The 23051-nt window shown below is 41.0% G+C and overlaps 1 protein-coding gene across 1 annotated transcript; it reads right to left on the bottom strand.

Moving 5' to 3' along the window:
- Nucleotides 1-7496: 7496 nt before the first annotated feature.
- Nucleotides 7497-22812, bottom strand: LOC308308481 (P2Y purinoceptor 13-like; the record flags this gene model as incomplete). The annotated part of the gene is made up of 6 exons (XM_080753896.1): nt 22680-22812; nt 18361-18564; nt 16161-16394; nt 14742-14903; nt 9447-9663; nt 7497-7717 (listed from the first exon to the last, which is right to left on the bottom strand). Exons 2-6 carry the CDS (start codon nt 18541-18543, stop codon nt 7497-7499), a joined length of 1017 nt encoding a protein of 338 aa, XP_080610022.1. The 5' UTR covers nt 18544-18564; nt 22680-22812.
- Between the last annotated feature and the right edge of the window lie 239 nt (nt 22813-23051).

A 23051-nucleotide genomic window follows, 5' to 3' on the forward strand; every position in this document is an offset into this window, starting at 1 on the left:
ACGAGCCAGTCTTTTGAACGGCTCTTTTTAGTGAGCCAGATCGATGGTACTGTCTCACTTCAAAGAGCCATAAATCCCACCTCTAATGCAGAATAGACCCAAACACAGCTGCCCAGCAATTTGCAATCAAACCACACCCAGTATAAAGCCAGACTTTCTGCAGTAACTTGCTCAGTGTGGTCCACAACACTGGAGGTGTTACAGGCAGCAGGTATGTACTCTTTATTTATTTCAACAACTATTCCAATTTCTGACAGTTTAATTCATTAATTATTTATACTTACCCATGCAATAATTTGACTTTTAGATACCATACCTACCTGATCCACTCGCTACACTGGCTGTGTGAATGAGGAACATTGTGACTTGGTGAGTGACCATGTGCTCTGTAATGTTATGTTGTTTTTGGTTTTGGGATCTAAATGTTAAACAATTTCTTTTGGAATGTAATGCTTGTATGTTAGCTGCAATGTTGATTATTGAATTGATGTATTTTGAGTTTAATGCCAATGCCTAGTTGGGCAGATTAATGGAATTATTTTGTTTCAAGCCTGTAGTGCAGCAGATTATTTGAATTTGTTGTTTTTCTATTCATTTGGCCTTTTTCTTTGATCCAGGCCAGGTTTATTCCCTAGAACTGAATCTGAAAGATGGCGAGCCTGCAGAAAGACTGACACAATCCTGTCTGACCTATGGGTAGGAAAAAGCAGCCGCAGTGACACTCATTCCTATTTTGATTTTGAAGTAATGACTTTGAGTTTCTTTATAAAGTAATGATGTTTGAGTGCATTCATTTATTCATTGTTTCAAACCATGCAGGGGAAGCTCAGCCTCACACCTGAAGCCCATCTGACAATCAGCTGACAATCAGTACCAGCTCCCAGATTGCTTCATTGGAGCCAAAGAAAGGCAGTGTAAGTGGGTTCATTATTCTGAACTGTGTGGAACGGGCAGATTGAACACCTCTTCTCTACCTTGTGGCTCAACTGTAATTATTCTGAAGTTCACCTCATTTCTCTCTCCCTCCCCCACCTAGGCTGGCTGGGTTCCAACACCCCCCAATTGGAATCCATAGTCTGCTCTGCCCACAGGACAGCAGCCCCATGTGAGCCCCTAAAGTTCCAAGTTTTGACCCCCAGCTGCCTTCCCCTCAACGTTTTTCAATAAAAACAATTTAACTTTAGTTAAGTCTGACTCTGCTAGCCACTTACAGAAAATAATGCTGCTATAATATTTTGCAATTGCAAATCCTTTGTGTAAATAAACTGAAATTCATACTATTGCATGACTATTTCTTTATCATGTTTCACAAGCATCTGGGTCTACAATGCCAGTGGTGTAAAAGTAACTGATTACATTTACTCAAATACTATCCTTAGTATAATTTTGAGGTATTTTATACTTCACTTGTATAGTCTTACTTCTAGGCTACTCCAGTAAATGCTCATGCATTGCATTGTGAGCTTGTAGATCTGCTATTTTCAAAAAATGTCAAGTTGATGCCAATACCTTTGTACTTTTATTCAGTATTTACACTGAACAGAGGCCACCCTTCTCACATTGGCCTGTTATAGCGCCACCAGCGGGTAAATTTTTGCAAAACACATTTTTGGAACAAAATGCTTCAAATCCTGCATGCAGCGTCCGATTGCCGTGAAAGGCCCAAGAACACGTGGCACCCTTTTCACTTTGGCCTATTATAGAGTCACCACTAGGCCAAAAAAAAAACCTGCCAGAGTCCTGTTCGGTCCTGTTTTTCTTTGATATTCTTCTTTGCTTTCCCTTGATGCCTTATTGCTTTCCTGCTTTTTATGCCTTGGACACTTTATCGCTGCTTGCAGCTATATTTGATATTATTATTTGGATACAATAATTCAACATTGCATAATTGCAATACGAAGCATACAACTGTTAATCATACTTGTTTAATTCCTTCCTGACAGCCTGCTGCTGTGCGCAGCAGTTATCTGATCAACCTATTCATCGTACGATGGTGTTAAAATGATCAGATCTCAGTTTACAGTTTAGGCATTTAGCAGACGCTTTTAATCCAAAGCGACTTACAATAAGCAGATAACATCACAATAATAAACAAGATAATATGTCAGTACATCATCAACAATATAACAAATGCAAATGGATATCTATCTAGAAAAAACACAATATAATCAAAGTTCTGAAAAAACCTAAAAAACCTAAAAAAGCGCTGATCTCCTGATCAGCGCTGAGTCTGAGTTTAGCTCGGGTGTTTAATGTTAAACAGAACCCAACGAGTGCACCATCTAAAAATGGTCTAACACAGGTCTAGATTTGCAAGTTTTTTAGACGTTTAAACTTAGACTAGACGTTGATTAGACGTCTAATAGATGTTACACTTCTATTAGACATCTAATCAACGTCTAATCTAAGTTTAGATGTCTAAAAAACATGCAAATCTAGACCTGTGTTAGACTAGTTTTAGACGTTGCGCTCGTTGGTAACCGGAGTTCCGAGTTCCGAGGTAATAGAATCTGAACCAACTACAACCCAAATGTAGATAACAAAACAGAGACCCGAACTCACATGGGTCGTGGATATTATACACGACCCAAAACATGCCTAGTGGTAACCCTGATTAGTGCATGTGTTAATGTGTGTAAATATGAGCTTACTCACTTAGTCCAGTATAGTGTTCTTCTGATGTTGTCCTAAATTGGTCTTGCAGTGTATCGGACTGTGAGTTGTTTGTTCTAGTGTCTTCAACACTGTCACACCCACTGCCTACTGTAGTTCTGGACTCTCTTATGCGTACGTAGGTTTGTTATGTACGTACATACGTACATGCATATCACTGCTATCAACTGGAAACCTTGTATGTCCAAAACCATTACTTCTCAGGACATGTAAAATAGAACCTGTGTTCCAATGGATACAATGTTGTTATTATTTAATACCAGTTCTTGTTAATGCTTTCAATTGGTTTAATATCTATAAAACCACACCTGAACACATCCAACCTGGTCTTCCTATTGTGTCCATGTCATTATACTGCAGGTAAAAATATAATAAATGTTTGTTTGAATGTTTTTTTCTTTTTTTTTTTTAATAGTGAAAATTGCAGCTCTACAAGTTAAAGCATAATGGTGTGTTGTGAGCTTGCATTTTTTGCTGCTTTCGTGGGACATAAAATAGAGAATTCATTTACGAGATAGGAAGATGAGTTATGGAGGTACAAGGTTTCTGCCTGCCAGGGAGGATGTTCTATAAGATGTTTATCACAGAATGTACGTGTTTCGTAAGATATTATCACAGAATGTACACGTCAACTTCAGGAAGAGTGACTGGCAACAACATCTGTGGTGGCACACCGCACCGCCAAGCACATATCTCTGCCTGGCCAGGGCGGGGGGCCTATCCAGGGTTGTGTGTGTGTGTGTGTGTGTGTGTGTGTGTGTGTGTGTGTGTGTGTGTGTGTGTGTGTGTGTGTGTGTGTGTGTGTGTGTGTGTGTGTGTGTGTGTGTGTGAGCAGAGCAGATAATATCAGCAACCACTTGACTGATCAGCATCTAACTTAACATGCACACTGCCAGTACCAAGACAGTCAACACTGATTAGATTCAAACTGGCTTCTTAGTGAAGCAATACCAGGCCGCTCTACTCTTGAACCAACAGGTCGTACAATCAAAGTAGTAGTAGTAGGCTAGTAGTATTTGAATAGTACAACGCATTTTCATTAATTTCATTCACATAAATAAACAGACCAAAAAAGGAGTGAGCTGAAGCTAAAAGCTTATTGTGCCCACCCTTTGAGCCATTCAGTTGCTTCACACTAGAAGAAAATATAACGACAACAAACAAACTGAAACAAAACAAGGAAACATAAAAGACAAAAAAAAAAAAAAAAAGACAACAAAAATCAACACAATTAAAACAGAAAAACAAACCAGAAAAAAAAACTACAAAGACATTAGACAACAGATCACTTGACAAAAGAAACAAACAAAAAGAAGAAAAAGAAAAACGGTACTTGGAACCAACCTTTACATTATTATTTTATTGATGTATACTAACTAAATAATATTTTGTCATTGTAGCTTATTTAATAACATGTATTATATACCGGTACAGGGTTTCCTGCAGGAAAAAGTCTTGACCAGGGGGGGATCTCATGGCGCACGCGCGAAGCGCGTGCGCCGAAATTTTTTGATAATTAATTAATTAATTTGAGTAATTAATTCACTTAATTTTTTATATTAATTCTTATTTTTGCCCTATAAAAAACACATGAATGTGCCCATGATGACGGAAAACACAACTACATGCTATCATTCACATTTATTCAACATTGAATAACTACGTTTTTCACAGGACAGTGTAACTTGTTTTTTTCCCCCAGGTTAATCAACCAGCACTCGTGCCATATAAATAGAAGTCTACAGCACAGTAAAAAAAAAAGAAACATTGGTGTAAAGTAACTAAGTAGATTTACTTAAGTACTGTACTTATACTGTACAAAGGAGATTTTCAGGTATTTGCACTTTACTTGAGTATTTCCTGCATTCAGGAGATACCAGCCCTTATGTTTTCTTCAAATGTAAACAAACATGGCTGCCATGTTTGAAAGATAGGGTTGGTATGGGGGTTAAACATGCAATTTCGCGATCGCGATCATGCCTAGTACATTGTTGGAGAAAAAAAAAAATTTGATTTTTTTTTTTTTTTTTTTTTTTTTTTTTTAATACCCTTGGGGGGGCGGGGGGGGTTTTCAGGCCGGGCGGGGCGCCTGGCCTGTAAAGTGCTGCAGGAAACCCTGCGGTATGAACACTTCCATGTCCCTTGAACCCTCATATACATACATGCACGCATGCCCGTATGCATACGTACATACATGTACAGACGTGGTCACTGTAAAGTAGTTTTCCCTGGACGACTTTGGTCGTGATGCAACTCCTACAGTGGGTGCTGTGATGCCAGTCCAGGGGTACCCGCAGAATGATTTGATAACATTTGGAACAGGGACATGCTGATTCAGCCCGGGAAAAAAGAGTTGGAGGGGCCCTCATTGCGCGCTATAGAGCGAGATCTCTCTCTATATCGCTGCTGCTACTCAAAGAAGTGACAAGCAAGTGGGCCAATTACATGAGTTATATTTCGTCGTTGTCGGGTGGAAACCTTGTATGTCCAAAACCGTTTGTTTTGTATTTATCATTTTAAAAATGATTTAAACTAGTGAAAACCGCCGATCTGCTGTTTCACTACTTTTGTGCGACAGCCTTGTTTGATGAAGCAGGGTTTTGCTTTGCGAAAAAATGTACACATTTTAAACTTGGAGATACAAGGTTTCCGCCCGACATTCTTTTCCCGGCCGTTCGGGAGTTGTCCCGCTTTTCCCAATGGCCAGCACGTCCCTGATTTGGAATACATCACTTCATTGATATCACTTCACTATGCTTAGTAAAACAGACCTGATTTGCACTGTACTTGAGTTCTTTTTCCATCTACGGCCAACTCTCTCCAAAAATATCAGATCTAGATCAGCTATTTTTGGTGAACCTTCCCCACCAGAATAGGCATGCTGGGGTTCAAGTGGTTAAACGTCAAGCATAACGTTATTTTCAGTCAGTTCTGATGGAAACGGATATTTCTCTGTGCCATACTGTAACTCAGGTGGAAAGATGTGCATATTTACGTTCATTGTATTATGTATTATTCTAAAAATTAACAGTGTAATTCATGGGTGCCGTGGATGAAAAAATCATTTAGAGGAGTGCCAATTGTGTCAAAAAAGTTTGAAAACCAATTCTGCCATACAATATTCAATTATCTGCCATGTTTCATTGTATTCAAAATATCTTTTTCTTTCTTATTTTTTTTGACAATATCATACAAATTACTACTCTAGAGTCAGGTGATGTACGTGTATCATGAAGATCTTTATCTCCACAACAGGAACATTTGATTTAATGAAAGATAATTGACCCCTACACAGGGTTCCCACGGTCATGAAATTCCTGGAAATATTTTGAAATTAGAAAAATATTTTTCCAGTACTGGAAAATTTTTGGAATTGATCAAGGGTCCTGGAAGGTCCTGGAAAAAATAGCTATGCATTGTCTTTGGTTATTGATTTTGTTAATACCTCTGAAATTACAAATTAAACATTGGCCAAATTGTCAAATATTAGAGGCAGAAATTGTGAAAATAGCAGATCTACATGCTCACAGTGCGAGGCGTTGTGAGCATGTAGATCTGCTATTTTCACAATAGAAACGTGTTATACAAAATTCCTCAACTCTTAGTGCTCGTCAGGGTGGGGGGTCCCCAGTTAAAATATGATTATTTCAGGGGTCACAGCCTGAAAAGGTTGAGAACCACTGGCATACACTACCTGTCTTTGGGCATTGTGCATAGGAGTAAGCGACTGAATTATTGTTCTATAGTCCTGGAAATTGGGTTAAATATTCTGGAAAAGTTTTGGAAAAGTTTTGGAAATTACCCTCCTAACACGTGTAACTTCGATAACTTTTTTAATTTATTTTTAATAATTATTTTTTGTATTTGATTTTTTCCATTTCCCTAAATAATTATTCAAAATAAATGAAAAAAGTTATCGAAAAAACACTGCCTGCTCACGTATTAGGAGGGTAGATGAGTCACCAGAAAAAAACAATGTGTGTTTTTAATGAATTTATCATGGTTAAAATGAATTTTGAAGTTACAATGTATGTATGGGGAAAAAAGCCTGTAGGGGAAAGCGGGACAAACTGAGACACCGGATAAACTGAGACACCCCCTTTATCTAGGCAATTGAACACATTTGTGGTCATGTGACCATTATATTTTCAAGCCCCTTGAATTTCCCACTTGTCATGAAGAGAGAGACCTGATAGTGCTTTAGAAAACATGCTTTTGAGTATCGCTGTATTCTTCATTCATTTGTTTTCTTTGTTGATATTTGACTATAGGGCACAGGTCTTCAACAGGGGGTCCTCAGAGTTACTACAGGGGGTCCTCCAAATCTTTGTGTGATAGAAGCTTTTTTTCTCCTTTTTTTATATTAACCACTTGAACCCTAGCGTCCATATTCGGAGAACTTTAGCCAAAAATAGCAGATCTACAAGATCAAAACGCCTCGCGCTGCAAGGCGTTGTGAGCTTGTAGATCGGCTATTTTTTTGGCAAAGAGGTTTTGTAAAGAGGGTAAAAAGAGCAGACTAAGTACACAGTGAAGGGTCAAGTTTATCAAGTATTGACGGTTCAAGTGGTTAAATATCTGAAAACACAAATTGACATGAACCCAAAATCCACTATATGGTATTATGGTATGGTTGTAGAGGGTCCCTGCTTCATCTCTCTCTCAACTAAGGGGTCCTTGGCCTGAAAACGTTGAAGACCCCTGCTATAGGGCATAGCATTGGGCATGGCTCTGGTGCAACTAAAATAATCTACCATGCATTCTTACAAAAATATTTATATTTTATTATTTTAAGCCTCGAATCAAAGCCAGCAGCAGCGCCATCAGTCTTTCCTGTCACACATCTCCAGCTGCGTAGACGACGCGGGACCCTCAGGGTCGCTTTGTGGGAGGGGCTTGTGGCCGAACGCGGCCGTCAGCCGCTTGCGGAAGCCCTTGCACAGGAGCACGTAGATGAGCGGGTCCAGACACACGTTGGTGGCGGACAGCCACAAGGTGGCGTTCTTGGCGATGTAGAGGGCGTTCTCGGCTCTGCAGTGCTGTGCTGTGTTTCGGGGGAGAAGGGATTGTAGTTGATTAGCCAAGAACTTGAATGAAACTAGTTAACTGACATAATAATAACTGTAATGAGTTGACTGAAGCTGTATTATGCATCAAAAAAAAAAAAAAAAAACTAAAACCATTAATTTGGTTTACATAAGCCTAGCATTTTAGTTGTATATCAGATGAATCTAACTGTATCCGTTATAAATGCATTTTTAATTGTAGGCCTATGTTTTTTATAAATTAATATTATTTTTATAGAGGGTATGCATCATATGCCACTCAATGGCAAAACTGAGCGGCAACTGAGTGGCAAAACATAAAGCAGCATGAAGCTTAGGATGTATCCTTGAAGCTAATCTTTCCAGCGAAAAGATGACTTCTAAAGTAATAAATAAAATCAACCAACAAACTCGTTTCCGACAGAGGATCGCCCCGATGGTCAATTTCAACACACTGAAGACCATAGCTGGTGCAATAATCCAGCCCCTCTTTGACTACGGAGTCCACGTATGGTATCGGGACGCCCCCACAAGCCCTAAAAACTAAGCTCCATACAGCCCAAAATAAACTAATAAATACATAATTAGGGTCCATGTTGCCAAAAAGCAACGCTGGGCCTTGCAGGGTTAACCTTCCCTATCAGACTCACCTCACCACTACTCACCAGTTAAGAGTGGGGTGGCTCAGAGTAGATGACAGAGTACAGCAACTTGCAATGGGCCTGGTGTACAAGATACACTACACCACTAAGATACCCATGTACCTGGCAAAATACTTTATAAAGGTTAAAGATGTCCATAGTTAATGTTTTTCCCTTTTTTTCTGACTATATCTACTGCATAGTACTGTGTTCTATCCGTCTGTCTTTCAATGTTATATGAGATACTTCAATGGTTTCTTAAGGAAATAAGCTTAGTCTTTTCTAGGATCTCTTTTACTAGACCTTGTACCAGTGAACTGTAAACCGTACCTTTTCCTATGCAAACTTCTAATAAAGTCTTCAATCAATCAATCAAAAGCATTGGAGTTTGGAAGTACTCCTCCTCACTCCTACTGACTCATACTGACTACTACTGACTCTGTTTTTTGCCACTCGGTAGGCGTTCCTGCATAACTTCAGGATACAATGATGTCACGCGCGTACCCTCTATTACAGTGTTTCTCAACCTTTTTTCTGCATGGGTACACTTTTCATGTCCACAGAATCCATGGGCACACCAGCATAATACAGGGGTGTAAATATCGTCACTGTCGGGAAGAACAAGTTTCAAATGTGTACGTTTCTTCGCAAAGTAAAGCCCTGCTTCATCATACAAGGCTGTCGCACAACAATAGTGAAAACAGCCGATCTACAAGCACACAACTGTAGATCGGCTGTTTTCACTAGTTTAAATCATTTTTAAAATGATAAATACAATACTGGCTTTCAAGCGGTTTCAAGGGGCACACTTGACCCTTCTCAGGGGCACACCAAAGGTCCCCAGGCACAGTGGTTGAGAAACACTGCTCTATTACACAATTAATTTTTCTGACATTGCATTTTTTTTTAATCTCTTCTCAGACAAATACCCCACAATGCAATAAAATACCAAAACTAACACTAAAACGAATAAACGAAATATAAATAAGAAAATAAGGATTTTCACAAAATAAAAACTAAGCTAAACCCCTCAAACTAAGCTTTACCTTTTTCAAAGTGACAATGGAAAACAAATCTAAACTCTAACCTTGGTTTCTGGTTTGGGACAGGGTGTAGGGGACGCGGGCAAAGTGGTAGGGGGCGAAGCAGATGAAAAACACCACCACCACCACGAAGACCCTGGCTTTGGTCCGGCGACTGGTGGCCTCCGAGCTGCTCCGGGAGGCCTTGTAGGACTGGTACACCTTCCTGCTGATGAAGGTGTAGCAGAACACCATCAGAGCCAGCGTGCCCCAGAACACCACCTGCACACAACGCAGCAGTGCTCACTGTTAGTTCCTTGTGTCAATACTGTTATATTGTGTTTTTATTAGCCGTTACCAAGATTGTCAAAGACCTGGGACGTCGGGCTGTGGAGAGATGGCTTCCCACCTTCACGCCGAGCCCTTCCAGGCCGACCCAGAGCCGGTTGCGACGCACCGCCACGGTCAAAGACTAATACAATGTCATCAGGGACGTGCAGAGAATGTTAGAGAGGCAGGGGCTGACATTTCTAAAAGGGCCTTTTCGTGGAAATATCGAAAATAGCCGACCTCCAAGCTCACAACACGTCCCGTTGGGACGCGTTGTGAGCTTGGAGGTCGGCTATTTTCAATGCTTGATACCACACTAAACTAAGCATAAAAAAGGCAATAGCCTACTGGAGATGTGATGTCTGAATCTCTGCACAGTGAGGGCAATTCTTTCAACATAAGATGCTGCATTCAAGTTCAGGAGAGTTTGGACGAGGCAATTCTCTTGAATTCTGCCTTCAGGTATGGCATTGAAAGAGAGCATTTGCATTTCTTTCCCCATGGTAAAAACTGCATTCATGGTCTGTTGAGGGCACTTTTTACAGACAGATAAAAGGGCAGGGGCTCAAGCCCCCTTTGATGTCTATGTGTGCACGTGCCTGTCACTACACGTGACTGTTAGCTTTTGCTCCCTCCAGCAGTCTTTCCCTGCCGTCTTATACATGCAGCACCGCTAGTCTACGCCAGTGGTTCTCAACCTGTGGGTCGGGTTCCCCAGATGATTAAATGTGCAACATTGTTTTCTCTCTCAACAGTGAACAAACCGACATAAGGCTTACGTGTATAGAGGGTGTCTGCACATTTCTAAAGTGACAATTTAAACATTGGCCAAATGGTCAAAATAATATCAGAGGCAGAAATTGTGAAAATAGCAGATCTACATGCTCTCAAGGCCTCGTAACAAAATGTCAGAGGTGGAAAAAAATACTCACATTCTTTACTTAAGTAAAAGTATCAATACTGCAATGTAGATGTACTCTGTTACAAGTAAAAGTCCAGAATTCAAAATGTAGGCCTATACTGAGTAAAAGTATTAAAGTGTTGGAATTAAAATGTACTTAAAGTAACAAAAATAAAAAGTACAACATGTTTGAAAATAGCAGATCTACAAGCTCACAACACGTTGCATCGCAACGTGTTGTAAGCTTGTAGATCGGCTATTTTCAAACAGCCAAGGTTAAAAATAGGGCTAAAGTGGATTAATGTATGTTTTATAATATAATCGTTTATATCTGCAAAGTAATTAGTAACTAAAGTTTTCAAATAATTGTAGAGGAGTAAAAGTTTGCCTCTGAGATGTAGTGGAGTAGAAGTAAAAGTACTGAAAATTGGAAATACTAATTACAAAGGTACGTGAGAAAAAACTAGAAATAGGAATGTGTATTTTAGTGTTATGACAGACCTGTGTGAACCTGGTCATCTGTAAATTGTTAAACCAAATCACACGGCCCGCCCACTCAGCAACTTCCTGGTGCTGAAGTCACGTTTTAAAGGGGAAACCCTACTAAAAGCCCATAGAGTTAACACAGATATCGCAAATTTAATGCAATTTCCGAATATTAAAGTATAAAATACGGCCAGCATGATCAAGAACACAAGATAGTAAAAGGCACAAAGCATAAACATTTATTTTACCGTTCGAAATAATGATTTGTTGGCGTTAAGTCCAGCGATTTCTGTGTTAGTTTACCCTTCAAAGCTGAATAGTGAATAGGGCTAATACCTTGACTAGTACAACTTCTAAGCATATGCAGTAGTCAGGTGAAGGTAGGTACTTAACTTTAGAAATCAGTATAAGGAGTTACTGCAGCCAACACACACAGACACACACACACACACACACACACACACACACACACACACACACACACACACACACACCATGATAAAGAGAAGTAGCTATACATGGCACATGACTTCATGTAGTGATGGGCAATCCCGTTCATTTCAGTGAACAAATCATTTCGTTCACGTTCACGGTAATGATCTGTCCAAAAGATTTGTTCGCGTCCACCGTTCATAGCGTGATCGTCCCGTGAAAAACACTATCGTGGGAGCGTTTTTATTACATCACGAGTACAGCCCGCCCTCCTGTCCTGTGTGCCGGGGTCTATTAGGGGGAGGGGGCGGAAGTGGGAACGAAAGTTTGAACGAATCGTTCACACGTCTTGCTAATGATTCGATTCATATGAACGAATCACTCGTGAACTACATGTAACCTCCACTACACCACTGGGTCATGTGACCGCAATGTGTTGGGCAACCTGGTACGCTGGGAAACGGAACTGAGCACAGCTCTGCAGAAGAAGTTTGGGAGGGGGAAGAGAGGGGAGGGGGGGGGGGGGGGATATTTCACACATATCATACTGCTTCACAACCTGGTCTCAGACCAACATAACAACCATGAAACCTATAGAGTCACTCTACAAACAGACGTTAAAAACACTCGATCAAAAGCCCAACCGTTACCACCATTGCCATATAGTACAAAAATATAATTTATTTAACTTTGAAAGTTTTAGACATTTTATGGATTCCTGTCTTGTGTTCAAGGTTCTCAATGGGCTTGCACCTCCACCACTGAAACAGTTCATAAAATGTTGTGAAAGTGGTGGCAGAACAACAAGGGCTACTACCAGGGGGGACTGTGAGGTACCATCCAGGCAGAGCGTGTTTGGTAACACAGTTCTCTCTGTTAGAGCCTCCAATATATGGAACAGTCTCCCGACTGAAGTAAGACAGTCCTCCAACTATCTGACCTTCAAGTTCAACCAAGAGGTGGCTTAAATCAAATCAAATTTGTAATCATGAGTAATTAATCTGCTCCACCCTTTACTGGAGTTGCTCATAATTGGCTAGTATTAGTCCCCTTTACAATTTACTATTTTACTATTACTATTTACTATTACTATTTACTAAAATGTTACTGTTGTCGGCTCTGGCCGTAAGAGGTGGCTTAGAGCAAGTCAAACTTACAATCATGGGTAACTATCGGCTCCATCTGTCACTGGAGTCACTCAACTTGCTATAAGTATGTCCCCTTAATGTTGTAGTGTACTATTTTGTTTTGTACTGTATTGTATGTATTTGTATGTTTTGTAAGGATAGCCTTACCATCACTTTTGTACAGCCTGCCCAGGGACTACAGATGAAAATTAGCTCATGGCTAAATCTGGCTCATTTACATTGATGTTAAAAAAGTGACATGTTGATCAATGTGCTTTGTCCCTGACAAATAAATAAATAAAAATATAAATACGGCATAAAAGTGTTGTTTTTAGCACAGGGCACCAACCTTGGGGAACCAAACGGCGTGGAAAAAGTGAAAAGAAGACTCCACAATTTTGGAACAATGGCTGCTGAAGGACCTCCAAAACAGCAAAACCCACCCTGATAATGTAGGTGATATTTCTCAAGTTATTTTAACAGCCTTAAAAACAGATCTAGCAGCAAAACAGAGAGATGCACATGCACACAGACGCACGCACGCACTTGTAGAGCTGGGATCGGGCTGGAATTCTGCATGCGCGTTCCCCGCCGCAGCGCAGTTTTCCGGAACCGGCGCGAAAGGTTTGGAATCTCCGTATGAGGAGCTGATGTCTGACATCAGGTTGTTCCGGAACCGGCACAAGCGCTGACTCATTCTGATATCACTTCTGCTGACTCATTCTGACATCACTCCTGTGCAAATATGACGATGCTTCAACACTTTCACTTTGCACTCTAGGTCAAGAATGTGGAGCTGAAGTCCGCTAGGCAATACCCATACAACGGGTACGATGGGTATTGCCTAACAATCGGAGGGGCATCATTCCCAAAGGGGCAAAGCAAGCAGGCTGCGTATTTCTGCTCAAGATGGAGAAAGAGACAAAAAGTGTCACTTTCTCAGCAATGTTGTTCCTGAGGTCCTGACAATATAGATGTATATCACATTTCAGGCCTTTGGTCTGAAAAAGAGATCTCCATATGGGCATAAAGGGACACAGACAGACAGATACAGAGATCTCCATATATGGGCATAACGGGACACAGGCAAACAGATGGTCAAAACGGGTCCTATGAGAATAGGTATAATGGGGTTTGCATTAAAGGGCGGGGCATTCATTCCCTATTCATTCTCTATTTACATTGTTCCCAGAATCACTTACGCCATATGAGACTCATGGGCACAAAAGGGACACAGTCAGAAGCAAAAAATACAGAGATCTCCATAATGGGCAGTAAAGGGACACAGACAGACAGATACAGATATCTCCATATACGGGCATAAAAGGGACACAGACAGATACAGAGATCTCTATATATGGGCATAAAAGGGACACAGACAGACAGATATCTCCATATATGGGCATACATGGACACAGGCAAACACATGGTCAAAACGGGTCCTATGACAATAATGGGGTTTGCATTAAAGGCGGGGCATTCATTCCCTATTTACATCATTCCCGAGTAGGCCGGTCCCCAACTAGAGGCTTGGGCGGTCGAACTTCTAGTAATAATAACGTGCTGCGCTGCGCTGCACGTCTGACTGCAGTGACTCACTGCACATTCATCCTGCAAGTTTCTGTGTCTGGAAAATGATAGATAGATACCTTTATTATCCCACGGGGGAAATTCAGTTGAAAATAGTTGATCTGCATTCTGCAAGCTCACATCGCATCATGGCAACCACACTTTTAGCAATTTAGAATTGCATCTTTCTAGTTATCATTATTATGAATTAATTCATTCTATTTCTTTTATTTTGTCATTTCAGAAGGAAAACAAAAACAAAAACTCAAACACTTGGAAGCTAGGATTTTGAAAAGAGAAAAAGAAAGGCGTGTCTTGGGTCACACACAGGCCCCATGTTTGTGAACCTGTGTAGGGGAGCCTATCGTTATTACCACGTTCGACAGTTCGATGTCACATTAGTCCGATGCTGGTTAATGCTAACCTGGTGAAATGCCAACCTGCCGACGCGAAATATCGAGATTTCACCGTGTAGTAGAATCATAGTGAAACGTGTTTACAACGTGTCCTGTTACCTGATTGAAGTGGTTGACAGCCTCGTGCCAGATCAGGCCCAGCTCGCTCTTCAGCGAGGAACACTTCATTTTGCGTCCAGAGGTGTCTGGTGCCTTGTCACTCAGGATGCTGTTTGGCAGTTCCAGTGCGATCATCACCACCCAGACAGCCACGCTCAGCACCTGGCCAGTGGCGGAAGAGGTGTCACATGTTTTTACTTAACATATCCGATCGTGCACATCTTTTAAAGAGGCAGTGCCATAGTTGTGTACTTTTTTCATGTGTCTAGGAGGTTGACAGTACTTCATTAGATCCCCTGGTGTGGTTGTTATGAGCCATTATGTATTCTCTCTGTATTTGATGTTTCTATCTGGAGGCTGCCACCTTGTGGGTCAAAAGTGCCGGTCCAAAAACACAGATACACTTACATCATAGAATCAACCCCTCCCCTAATTACCATTCACCCAACACACATGGGTGTGGCTAACTTCAGCTGGGTCACCACCCACCATGACAACCAGGCATACTTAATGAACTGGTGGGTGTGGCCACATAAAAACCTAATTCTAAGTAAAAGTATCAATATCATGCAGACATGCTCTGTTATGCAGAATGTCCCATTCACAAGTGTCCAAAATGTATACGAAGATTTTGAAAAAAGACGATCTACAAGCTCACAAGGTGTAGCGAAGCGCTGTGAGCTTGAGCTACTTTCAAATGGCCAAAGTATACAGTATAGACCTAGGGATGAATTGGTTAATGCATGTTTTGTAATAATAGCCTAACAACAATTTACAAAGTAACTAGGCGCTTAAAGGCGACTTCACCACTTTTCTTCATATAATTGGTCCTCACTAATGTTCACGATAAAATTGCAATCAATATATATATATATATATATATATATATATATATATATATATATATATATATATATATATATGCTTCCACTATAACTTTTCAGGAATAGAAAGCCTGCAGTTTCTATTAGCTTGGATTCCCTATCAATGATGTCACTGGTAGACAGGGTTCTGAACTGCACACAGCCCTCCAATGAGACACAGACCGAGTAGATTTTTTGTTTTTTGGTGTTAAATACAGGTAACCACAAGCCTCACGTGGCTTATTGCTTTTCTAAAACGGTTACAATATGGCAACATCATGAAAAATCATAGACATGTACCAATTAAAACTGTTCTATTTCACTAATAATACACAATAAGGTCTGCTATGCAAGAAAGTAGTCCCCAGCTACAAGAAAGTAGTTCCCGGCCAGGCTGCAGAAACAACACAGGTGCAGATAATTGGTGCACTGTGGAACACTGTGGAAAGAAATAACGCACCTGGGTTTGATATAAACTGATTCAAGGTGTGGGTTATAGTCTCTCATATACCACAGCTACTCTGTGTACTCTCTTCTACTTTCCTCGCCCGCATACCTGGCCCAGCCTGACGTTGTGCATCAGGCCGCCGCCCTTCCCGAACGGACGGACGATCTTGAGGTAGCGGTCGAGGCTGATGAGGCCCAGGAACAGGACGCTGACGTACATGGTGAGGTAGAAGAGCACGGCCGAGTAGCGGCAGTAGAAGACGCGCAGCTGCCAGGAGCCCACGCCGGCGTCACTCAGCACTCGCACGGGGATGGTCAGCGTCATCAGCAGGTCCGCCACCACCTGGTCGGATGGGAGGAGCACAGTACAGCAAAAGCTAGGGTAGATGGGAGTCCTCATGGAAAAGAGGCATTACATTTTGTATAACACGGTTCTATTGTGAAAATAGCCAATCTACATCTACATGCTGCGAGGCGTTGTTTTGTAATTTAACAACATAAGATAGACAAAGACATTCGTGTTTTTATATTTAAAAGTACATTTTATTTTCCCCCCTGGAAACAGGGTATGGCAGCTGCATACCCCTGCCATACCCAATTGACGCCCCTGGAGGAGCAGTGTTCATTCCGTCGACTTAAAGGTAAGGTGAGTGATTTCACTTAAAGGACAACTTAAGTTTTTTACAACAAGGGTTCATATTTTAGATTGTAATTAAAGAATATAAAAGATGAGTGTTAAAATTATTTCATTTACTTCTTTCTTTGGTTTTAGAGATTCTTATTTCAGTGGTTGGGGGCATGCGTACAAGTGGCTAAATATGTCATTTTACACAGAATAAGCCCATTCCCAAAATACAACGCAACCTTTCATGTTTGGATGTGACTTATGGGAGCTAGAAGTGTTACTGTAAATAGCAATAAAGAAACTGCTGGCTTATTGTGTCTAAAAAGACATATTTGGCCACTTGTACGCATGCCCCCATGCGTACGCATGCCCCACATTTTAGCACGGTAAACGCATTAAAACAATATAACGAAGCAAATGAAAACATTTTAACACTCACTTTTTCTTTTCTCTAATGACAATCTAAAATATGAACCCTTGTTGTAAAAAAACAATAATTAAAGGACAACTTTGTTATTTTTTACAACAAGGGTTCATATTATTTTAGATAGTCATTAGAGAAAAGAAAGGATGGGTGTTAAAATGTACTTCTTTCTATCGTTTTAGTGATTTTAACAATTTTGATTTAATTGCATGCCCCCAACCAGGGGGCATGCATGCAAGTGGCCAAATGTGTCTTTTTAGACACAATAAGCCCATTCCTAAGATGCACCGCAATCTTTCATGGGCAGATGTGACTTATGGGGGCTGGTGTAAATAGTACTAGTAAGACACCTCAGGGTAACATGCGACCTCGCCCATCTGGCCAGTGATGTATATGGGGCCAGTTACCCCCTGGCCTGCATGATAGTCAACAATGTTATGTCAAAACATGTCCATGGGCATTACCAAATATGGTCATTCCCAGATATGTTATCAATATTAAGGACATATCTGGGAATACCCATATTTGGTCATTGTAAAATATTGGAACATAGGAATCTCCATATATGGCATTGGGCATAAAACATATGTTACTTAGTTTGATGCCTGGGGATCTCCATATATGGGCATAAGGGGGTAGATAGATAGATACCTTTTTTATTTTTATTTTATCCTTTATTAATAATAATATGTATCCATATACATACAATGTATGTTATGCACATACATGGAGATCCCTGTCTGAACCAGCCACACAGATATGGGCCATGCATTTGCCATCTGGCCAGTGATATATATATACATCAATGACATCAGGGATCTTCATATGGGCAATGGTGGCGCATGGCCCTCTTCTACACCATGAAGCCGATTCTTGCAAAACACATTTTTGGACACTGCTCCTACAGATTTTGCTCCAAAATCACGCAAAGCGGTACACAGTATCTCTACAGTCATGTCATCAACATGCATCTGTCCATTTCCCATATTCCCTCCTGATTGCCTACCATTGCCCTCTAAAGTTTGTGTATGTGACCTGATGGTCGCTTATCTCCCGATTAGGGAGTCTTACTGGTATTTAGTTGACTAAAACTAGACTAAAACTAAAACTAAATCCAAATACATTTTACTCGAGAACTCAAAAAAGAAATGGGGTTTCTCTCCAAACCTCCAAAGCTACAAAAAATGTATTTTGAACCAATCACTCAACCACGACACATACGATGGAACATAACGTATATTCACAAATCCCTTCACTCACCACATTCTTCAGATAGACCACAAAGGTGGAGGTACTGGGCATTCTGAAGAAGATCCACGCAGCCATGATGTTCAGTGCCAGCGCCAACAGAAACAGCACACTGTACAGACAGGGGAAAACCACCGCGGTCACGCTGGCATCTCGAACGCACTTCACCGAGCTGTTGGATTCCGTGGTGTTCATCTTCACAGCCCTATGTTGGAGCTTGAGAAAGAAAGAAGAAACAGAGAGGAATGAATCGCCTCCCTCAAAACAAACATTTGCTGCTAAGTTAGTCAGAAGGCCTTTAGCCTTTTATTTTATTTTCCCCCCACCAATGGGTTAGTATTGTTATAAAGGGGAGCGTAGGGGAGACTGGGAGTTCAGGGAACATAGCCATGACCCCATGATGGTATTTGTGGAAGGGGACTATTTTACGAAGAAAAAAGCATTACACCAAATTTGAATCACGTGTTGACAGAACCAAACGAAAGTTCACTTAAAGGGATATTGCACTTCCAAAAAAAGTTTGGTCATTTTATCGTCTAATCAGGCTTTTATGAACACCCTGGACAGTTTTTAATTTGCTTGATTCAATATTTAGATATTTGATGTAAATGTTACCAGGCCCTGCTCCTGCAGGACGCCTCCCCATACACACCCATTGTAACTTCAAACTCCATTTTAACCATGATAGATTAATTAAAAACACCCATTATTTTTTCTAGTGACGCATACCCTCCTAATACATGAGCAGGCCGTTTTTTCGATAACTTTTTTTATTTCTTTTTAATCTTTTTTTATTGTATTTTTCTTTATGTGGATGTCACATTATGATGTGTTTTTAATTAAACTATCGTGGTTAAAATGGAGTTTGAAGTTACAATGGATGTGTATGGGGCACTCCTCCTGGAGAAGGACTGATAACATTTACATCAAATATCTAAATATTGGAGGGGGCACGGTGGCGCAGTCAGTAGTGCTGTCGCCTCACAGCTAGAAGGTCCTGGGTTCGATTCCCGCCGGGGGACACTGTGGGTGCTGGGGGCGTGTTCCCTCCTCCGCGTCATCAGTGCCCACACCCTAGGTGGGGTTGGCAAAAGGGCCTTTCTGTGTGGAGTTTGCATGTTCTCCCCGTGTCTCCTAGGGTAGATACCCTCACAAAAACATGCAGTAATCCTGGTCTCTATAAAGCCTCCCCCTGGCCAGCCGGGGCGCCTGATGGAGGGGAATGGAACTGGTTGGAATAACGTGTTCCTTCCACGCACTACGTCCAACTGGGGAAGCTCCCCCTGTCAGGTGATAAGAAGCGGACTGCTCACTCCTCATGCATTGAAGGAAGCATGAGCTCAGTTCGGGGCCCTCCCCAGGTTGGCAGAGGGAGAGTAGAGCCCAGCATCACAGCTTAGGCAATTGGCACCGGGTGAAAAAATGGGTTACAAAAATCGTGGGATAAAAATTTAGAGTAAAAAAAATATATCTAAATATTGAATCAAGCACATTCAGATCTGTCCAGGGTGTTCCTAAAAGCGAAGTGAAATATCCCTTTAAATCCATTGGGCACACCACAAATGTGACAACAGTTTTAGAGAAGAGCGGGATATATGGCATTTCTACACAATGCCATATATCATGAATGCCATCCATCAACCTCAACTTGGAGTCTATTGCGTCTATAGAGTGCGCGGACAAAAGTGCTGTAAAAGTTGAGTAAGAGTTGGCAAACTGCAGCTTCCTGGGAATTCTGCTGGCTGAAACCCATGCCTTACAAAGTCTGGGTAGGCCACTTAGCCGGGCAGAGATTTGCAGAGTATGGAGCACCTCTTTTCAGAGTGACAGTGAAATGATGGAAGGATGGTTTAGCTATTAGCTGAGAGAAAGATGACGCAGGGTCCCCCACAACATAGTGTATAAAATATTTTGTAGATTTCATAGATGGGTTCTTAGACTTGCTTGACAGCAGTAGTTTACAATATAAACCGTCAATACTAGTTGTGAGCTTGTAGATCTGCTATTTTGGCCAAACCTTCAATTTAAATTTGACACTTTAGGCATTAATCAAGACTTACAATAAGCAAGGTCATCACGAGTTATTACATCGAATGCACGGACGGACAGCAGATCTATATCAATAGCATATAGCATACATGGGCCACATGTGGCCCCCACCTTCACTTTATGCGGCCCACAGGTTAATATTGGAATGCAAATATACTGATATGTTATATTATGCAAAACAAGAAGTCCTTTAATTACTTCAGTCCATATTAGTACGTAGTTCTTGATGGCTAGTATTAAAATGTTACTATTTTTATGTCCAACTTATTTGTAATAAAGTTCATAAAGTTTACATACTGACTGTATTGTAAGTACAGTATAACTAAATAAACAACACGCCGCATTGCGACACATTTAGCGCTTGTAGACCAGAGTTTTTAGCTACTTATTCGTGACAGTAGAATGATGGAGTGAGACATCAATTTACTAAATAAGTTACGTTCAAGAGGTTTCTGTCGACAGCAACAATATGCAATGTGGCCCCCTGGAGTGAGTGTGGAAATACAGTGGCCCCATCTATCATCAAAGTTGCCCAACCTTGGCATATAGCAATATCTGATCTACAAGCTCACAACACCTCACACTGCGAGGCGTTGTGAGCTTGTAGATCTGCTATTTTCAGACAGCAAGACCCGAGCGCAACCGCATATTTGTGCTGTAATCACAACAGCCATGCAAAAGCCTGGATTCTTTAACAATCGAGCCTTTAAATATCTTTTGAAGATATTGATGGAGCTGGGGTCTTCAATAGGGGGTCCTCAGTGAGATACTGCAGGGTGGGGGAGGGGGGGGCAAATCTTTATGTGATAGGAACTTTATATTTTTATATATTTACATGAACCACTTGAACCCTCGCAACCCTATTCTGGATGGATCATTAGCCGAAAATAGCATAGCGTATATGTTGGCTGTAGGGGTGGGCGATATGGAAAAATACAATATCATGATATTTTCCCAAGCTGTATCACAATACACGATTTTATCACAATTCTTTTTCACCTTGGTTTTTATGGTTATTTTTCAAGTTAATTGACAAAAACTAGACTCTCTGGGTATCTTTTGGGAGGTCTAAATTGAACTTTACAAGTATGTAACTCTGACACAAATGAAACCTTTGTAAACTGTCAGAGTTAAGTGGAGACCTTGACATTTTAAAGTTTGAGAACTGATGACAGTTTGAGAACTTTGGATGACACATAGATCTATGGGGAGATTACTCCATGGACAGTAGGTCACAAAACGGAGTGTTTTTGGCTGAAGGAGGACGAAGGCCCCACGACCACTAGGGATGGGACGATATGAAAATGTCATATCACGATTAGTGTGACCAAAGAAATTGCGATTTACGATACTATGACGATAATCAAAATACCCCCAACATCCTTTATCCTGGGGTGGAACATTTGCCAAAAAATAAATAGGGGGAAGCTCACAACGCGCCGTGTTGCGGCGGGTTGTGAGCTTGTTGTGAGCTTTAAAAAAAAACATGCACTACTGACACGTTTCACACAGATTTAATTTCTTTGCTAAATAGTTACTATATCGATTTTAAATCACTGAATCGAATCGAATCATATCGCCATGAATGAACCAATATCGTCCATGTATCGTATCGTGATGTGTATCGTATCGTTGTTAAAATGTAACGTTACACCCCTAGCTCAAAATCACGTGGGGACCCCCCCTGAGGGTCCCGACCCACAAGTTGAGAACCACTGGTCTAGACAGAGAGACAAGACAAAGCATTATGTTGCCTAATTATCTTATCTGGATAATCGACTTTAGCCTTACCTTCAGGGGCGTCAATTGGGTATGGCAGGGGTATGCAGCTGCCATACCCTGTGTCCAGGGGGGAACATAAAAGTTAATTTAAATCCATCTCTTTGTCTATCTGTTCTGGTTATTGTGTTGTAAAATTACAGTAAAATATCTACAAATGCAAAATTTAACAAAATGGTCACTTTAACAAGGTATTATAATGATATTCTCCACACTTTTATTTTCCCCACCTTGAAAAAAATGGTATATTCCCAGGTTCCACAGGTCAGCTGCACAGGTGCAATGCATTATTGTTAATTGTGGCACGTTTACTAACATACAGAACAGCCTTGAACAACCGTTCCAGGCTGCCATATCCAGCCCAAGAAACCATAGAAACGGGGGAAAAAATTAAATGTGCTTCTTAAAATAAATGTATCATGCCTGTTGCTAAGGTATTCGCGTGCAAGACACCAGTCATGTTGCCATACCTTAGCTTTTTCTGAACTGACACCACTGCTTACCTTGCAAAGCGTCCTTATCGCTCCTTAATTGGTATGAGGAATATATTCCAAAAAAAGAAGATGTGGTTGTGGTGGATAAGAAAGTAACGTACGTATCATGTATCATTGCTCATGGACATCACACGAAGGCTGACATCCTCTCCCTTTGCTGAAATGAAGTGTGTGCCATGTGATAAATGCACTTCTTCTTTTAAGTGTGTGTGTGTGTGTGTGTGTGTGTGTGTGTGTGTGTGTGTGTGTGTGTGTGTGTGTGTGTGTGTGTGTGTGTGTGTGTGTGTGTGTGTGTGTGTGCGTGCACGTGCCTGTGTGTAAGAGCACTTCCTCTCAAGGCGAATGGGTCTTGGCACTCACACAACACAACATCCTGTGTAA

The sequence above is a fragment of the Nannobrachium achirus genome (assembly GCF_963921795.1).
Source record: "Nannobrachium achirus genome assembly, chromosome: 2".
Taxonomy (NCBI): domain Eukaryota; kingdom Metazoa; phylum Chordata; class Actinopteri; order Myctophiformes; family Myctophidae; genus Nannobrachium; species Nannobrachium achirus.